Raw genomic sequence first — 6,354 nt, forward strand, 5'->3', positions numbered from 1 at the left:
GGAAAAAAAGCAATATGATAGTCTGGCATCAAAAAAACAAATATGACCCAACTAATTTCCATTAAAATGTCTATTACAAAAGTCTACTTCCAACATATTTGGAAGATCTCAGGAAATTTGTTAGCTCGGCCTTTCGTTTAATAAGTATCATAGGCATCTGCTCCGGTTCTGAGAAGAGGTGGTGCTGAGTGACTACAAAGGCTATCTGGCTGCACTCCCCCAGAGGTGACCTGGACCTAAACAAGGCTAATTCTGGACAAGGAGATGTGCACGATTGGTATAAACCAGCCCTTGGAGGGGAGTGGGAAGGATAGCGTAGAGACAATCAAGTTGAGGCAACTGAGTAAGAGTTGGAAGAGAAGGAAACAATTCAGGTTAGGTGAGAAGCTGCCTCTGGTGAAATGAATTAAGCTCTGTGCTATGAGAAGCAGAGTAAACAGGGGAGTTTAATAAGAGCCTAAGCAGGAAGGGAGAAGAAAAAAGGGATGGGAGTCCTTTGGGTTGGATCCTTCTCTCTCTCCTCTCCAGTGTGCACAGCTTACTTTGCTGGCCTCCCGAGTTCAACACCAGCCTGGGCAACATAGCAAGAGCCTTGTCTTTTTTTTTTTTTTTTTTTTTTGAGTGAAATAAGTCAGTCTTTAAAAAGCTACCTACTGTGAGGTTTCAACTCTATGACGTTCTGGAAAAGGCAAAACTATGGAAACAGTAAAAAGGTCGGTGATCGTTCAGGGTTGGGGGAGAGAGGAATGAATAGATGGAGCATAGGACTTCTGGGGCAGTAAAGCTATTCTACATGATACTGTAATAATGGATACATGCATTATACATGTGTCAAAACCCACAGAATGTACAACACCAAGAGTGAGCCCTAATGTAAGTTGAACTTTGGCTAATAACAACGTATCAATATTGGCTCATCAGTTGTAACAAATGTACCATACCAAAGCAAGAAGTTGATAGGGGAAACTGAGGGTATAAGAGAACTCTACTTTTTGTTCACTTTTTTTCTTGTAAACCTAAAGCTGCTCAAAAGCATCTATTTGTTTTTCTAAAAAATAGCAAAAAGACAGTCATGGAGGTGGGTGAGGTGGTGACGGGGTCATTCTAGTATACTTAAGTCTTCTTTGGTACCCAACAGATAGGCTCAAGCAATTTCATTTGAAAGTAGTTATCAGTATATTAAATCTCCTTATGTTTTTAGTGGTTGTTGCCATTACTAGTCTCTTGCTTTAAAAAAGAAGAGGAAGAATATGAAATTAGCTTACCCTCTTCTCAAGAAGTTTGCTTCTTTCAGTCAGAGATTCCATCACACTCTTCCCACATTCCAAACAGTTGGCAACTTTGCCTCACTTCAGGAGCTTGCATACTCTACTTTCTAGGTGTCTTAGCCAAAAAGAAAATCAGTGCTTACTGCCCTTTATTAGGTGTGATCTAACCCACAAAATCACTGGCTGTGCACTAACTCACAGACTGGATTTGTGCAGCTCAGGGAGGAGCGTTTATTCCTTTCCCATGGTACAGAAAGGAGGATGGTTAGATAATAACCACAATAAATATCTCGGTTATGAAGAGTACACACATTGTGGAAACTATCATTAGGTACAGTACAAGTAGTGATGAGTAGTTATGACTTATCAAAGAAAAACCCACACTTACAAATTTATAAATCAATCAAAGAAAGATGTGTACTAAGTGCTGCATTTTGCAGCTTATGAGTTTCCCTCTTAGGATTTAAAAAAAAAAAAAAAAAAAGGTATCCAAAAATTGCCCTGTATTCAATGTGCCTTTAACTCAGTGACAGCCAAAAAACAGTAAACTAGCATAAAGTCATAAGGAAATTCATACTCTCTCATGATGTCAGTGGTATATGCAGGCTCATGAACAAAATTAAGTTTCAGCTGGAAATGGTGGCTCATACCTGTAATCCCAGCACTTTGGGAGACCAAGGCAGGAGGATCAGTTGAGTCCAGGAGTTTGAGACCATCCTGGGCAACATGATGAAACCCCATCTCTACAAAAAAAATACAATAATTAGCTGGGCATGGTGGTGCATGTCTCTAGTCCAAACTATTCAGGAGGCTCAGGTGGAAGAATACCTTGAGCCCAGTAGATCGAGGCTGCAGTGAGCCAAGATTCCACCACTGCACTCCAGCCTGAGTGACATGGGTGAGACCCTATCTCAAAAATAATAATAATAATTTTTCTGCCTAGAAGATCACTTGTTCATGTGTACTAAAGATAACAAAATTTTTCTTTTTTAAAAAATGTCTTAAGTGGGATGTGTCTTACTTATGTACCTGCATATCTTAAAGAGAGTGAACAAGATCTTCCTAGGCCCACAATTGATTCTCTTCTGTCATATTTTCTTGGACTTCATTTCCCAAATGTTACATCGGCTCATTGGTGTGCTCCCCAGCTCAGTATTCGGTTTCTGCCTGCTACCAAAAATACTTGGCAAGATAGCACAGTAATACACCTCCGTAGTATCTGAAAGACGAGGGATATAATCTCATCCTTCCTAATTTTCTGAGAAAATTCTGTGGGCTCTTCTTATTTAAGACCTAGCACGTTAATTAGTAAAAGAAAATAGGAAGCTGGTAAGCAACTTCAGCAAAGTCTCAGGATACAAAATCAACGTGCAAAAATCAGAAACATTCCTTTACACCAACAATAGACAAGTGAGAGCCAAATCATGAGTGAACTCCCATTCACAATTGCTACAAAGAGAATAAAATACCTGGAAATACAACTTACAAGGGCTTTGGAGGAACTCTTCAAGGAGAACTACAAACCACTGCCTAAGGAAATAAGAGAGGATATAAACAAATGGCAAAACATTCCATATTCATGGATAGGAAGAACCAATATTGTAGAAATGGCCATACTGCCCAAAGTAATTTATAGATTCAATGCTATTCCCATCAACTACCACTGACATTCTTCACGGAATTAGAAAAAGCTACTTTAAATTTCATATGGTATCAAAGAAGACCCCATATAGCCAAGACAATCCTAAGCAAAAAGAACAAAGCTGGAGGCATCATGTTACCTGACTTCAAACTATACTACAAGGCTACAGTAACCAAAACAGCATGGTACTGGTACCAAAACAGACATATAGACCAATGGAACAGAACAGAGACCTCAGAAATAACACCACACATCTACGACCTTCTGATCTTCAACAAACCTCACAAAAAGAAGCGATGGGGAAAAGATCTCCTATTCAATAGATGGTGCTGTGAAAACTGGCTAGCCATATTTAGAAAACTGAAACTGGATCCCTTCCTTACACTTTATACAAAAATTAACTCAAGATGGATTAAAGACTTAAATGTAAAACCCAAAACCATAAAAACCCTAGAAGAAAACCTAGGCAATACCATTCAGGACATAGGCATGGGCAAAGACTTCATGATGAAAACATCAAAAGCAATTGCAACAAAAGCCAAAATTCACAAATGGGATGTAATTAAACTAAAGAGCTTCTGCACAGCAAAAGAAACTATCAGAGTGAACAGGCAACCTACAGAATGGGAGAAAATTTTTGCAATCTACCCGTCTGACAAAGGTCTAATATCCAGAATTTATAAGGAATATAAACAAATTTACCAGAAAAAAAAAACAAACAACTTCATCAAAAAGTGGGCAAAGGATATGAACAGATAATTCTCAAAAGAAGACATTTACATGGCCAACAAACATATGAAAAAAAGCTCAACATCACTGATCATAGAGAAATGCAAATCAAAACCACAATGAGATACTATCTCACGCCAGTCAGAATGGCTATTATTAAAAGGCAAGAAACAATAGATGCTCGTGAGGCTGTGGAGAAATAGGAACACTTTTACACTGTTGGTTCGAATGTAAATTAGTTCAACCATTGTGGAAGACAGTATGGCAATTCCTCAAGGATCTAGAACCAGAAATACCATTTGACCCAGCAATCCCATTACTGGGTATGTACCCAAAGGAATATAAATCATTCTACTATAAAGACATATGCACATGTATGTTCATTGCTGCACTATTTACAATAGCAAAGACTTGGAACCAACCCAAATGCCTATCAATGATAGACTGGATAAAGAAAGCGTGGTACATATACACCATGGAATACTATGCAGCCATAAAAAAGGAATGAGATAATGTCCTTTACAGGGACATGGATGAAGCTGGAAGCCGTTATCCTCAGCAAACTAACACAGAAACAGAAAACCAAACACCGATTGTTCTCACTCATAAATGGGAGTTGAATAATGAGAACACATGGACACAGGGAGGGGAACAACACACACCAGGGCCTGTTTGGAGGGTGGGGGGCGAGGGGAGGGAACTTAGAGGATGGGTCAATAGGTGCAGCAAACCACTATGGCACACGTATATCTATGTACCAAACCTGCACATTCTGCACATGTATCTCAGAACTGAAAGTAAAATAGAAAATAAATAAAAAATAAAACACTTAGTATGAAAATAAATTAATTAAATAGGGAGTAAAAGAAATCTAAATATATTGTTGCACTTACAACAGTTTTTTCCTCTTTATTTATTTAATAGAGGCAGGGTCTTGCTATGTTGCTCAGGCTGGCCTCAAACTCTCTGGGTTCAAGAAATCCTCCAGCCTCAGCCTCCCAAAGTTCTGGGATTACAGGTGTAAGACACCGTGCTCAGCCTGTCATACATTTTAACTTTGGAATGAAATTTAAATTTCCATTTAAACATAGATGTTTCTGAAATCATGGGAATTTACAAAACAAAATAACAAGTCACTCTTGTAAAGAGATGAGAAACTGCTCAATTTTTCTATATCACCGTCTCCACCCTTTGCCTGGGATAAGAGGAGGTGGCCCAGCTTTTTCCACACTGAGCAGAGGTGACCTGCCTCTCTCTAATGAACTGTGCTTTATGCCTGTTTTGTTCCTAAGAGAAGCGTTTGGATAGAGTAGAATTAAAGTTTGATTTAAGAGAGCCTTCCTGAAGGGTATAGTGGCTCATGCCTGTAATCCCAGCACTTTGGGAGGCCAAGACAAGAGGATTGCTTAAGCCCAGGAGTTCAAGACCAGCCAGGGCAACATAGGGGGATTCCCCATCTCTACAAAAATAAAAATAAAAATTAGCTGAGCATGGCAGTACACAGTTGTAGTCCCAGGTAGCCACTCAGGAGGTTGAGGTGGGAGGATCACTTGAGCCTGCGAGGTGGAGGCTGCAGTGAGCTATCATTGTACCACTATACTCACCTGGGCAACATAGCAAGACCCTATCTCTACAAAAAATAAAAATAAAAATTAGCTGTGTATGGTGGCACACATCTGTAGTCCTAGCTACTCAGGAGGCTGAGGTGGGAAGATTGCTTGAGCCCAGGAGTTTGAGGCTGCAGTGAACAATTACTACACCACTGCACTCCAGCCTGGGCAACAGAGCAAGACCTAATCTCTAAAAAAATGAAAAAGACCCCTCCTTCCAACAACGTTAAACCACTAGAGATGTTTCATACTCCGTACAATTTTTTCTCTCTTTCTGTTCACAATACATTGGGACTTATAGGCGGAGTAGGAGTCAATGGGAGCTATGGTAAGAAAGTCAACAGAGGGCTGGAGGAACAATACCAACAGCTAGGATTCTCTACTCCCAGATTTGCTAACAAGCATTGATTTGCTCCCAATATACAACACAATCTGAGTGAAGATCATTGAAAATCTAGGATCTTTTGGTCTAAAGTTGGAATCGTGGAAGGCATTTTCTCAACCTTGTTCATGTCTCTTTCCTTTGCAGGGCAACAGGCTTTGGCTTCTTAAATGCGCTATGCAAGGCAGCAGCCGTCTTGGGAAACTTAATATTCGGCTCTCTGGTCAGCATCACCAAATCAATCCCCATCCTGCTGGCTTCTACCGTGCTCGTGTGTGGAGGACTCGTTGGGCTGCGCCTGCCTGACACACGAACCCAGGTTCTGATGTAATGGGAAAAAAGCCATCCTTCCTGCGTTTCTTCCTCCTGCCCTGGGTCAATTCTCCTTCCTGACTCAAGGCTTCAGAGTTTTCCTATATAGAAAGGTGATCAAGTATCAGAACATAAACACTTGCTGTGACTTAAAATTTAGAAGCATATCATCTTGCCCCTTTGTGATTTTGCACAGGTTTTGTTTGTTTGTTTGTTTGTTTTGTTTTAATGCATTATTATCTTTCCAAACTGTGATGCTTCTGCCTCCCACAAATCAGTGGAAGCATTTCTAAAATGCCCTCGGCAGCCAGGCTTCCCTGGCGTTGTGCTTATTGAAAGTTTAGAAGCTAAGAAGGCTGGGCTGGTGTAAGAAATAGATCCTGCTCCTAATTTAACATTAACAGGAAATAT

The 6,354-nt window shown here is 40.1% G+C and overlaps 1 protein-coding gene across 2 annotated transcripts in view; it reads left to right on the forward strand.

Moving 5' to 3' along the window:
• The window catches only part of SV2C (synaptic vesicle glycoprotein 2C), a 244,336-nt gene extending 238,226 nt beyond the window's left edge, over positions 1–6,110 (forward strand). For both annotated transcript variants that reach the window (XM_009208637.4, XM_021939474.2), the window contains one exon: positions 5,779–6,110. In XM_009208637.4, coding sequence (XP_009206901.2) covers positions 5,779–5,962 — 184 coding nt within the window. In that variant the 3' untranslated portion in view covers positions 5,963–6,110. The remainder of the gene's footprint in view (positions 1–5,778) is intronic.
• Positions 6,111–6,354: the final 244 nt, after the last annotated feature.

This window comes from Papio anubis, chromosome 5, assembly GCF_008728515.1.
Source record: "Papio anubis isolate 15944 chromosome 5, Panubis1.0, whole genome shotgun sequence".
NCBI classification, from domain to species: domain Eukaryota; kingdom Metazoa; phylum Chordata; class Mammalia; order Primates; family Cercopithecidae; genus Papio; species Papio anubis.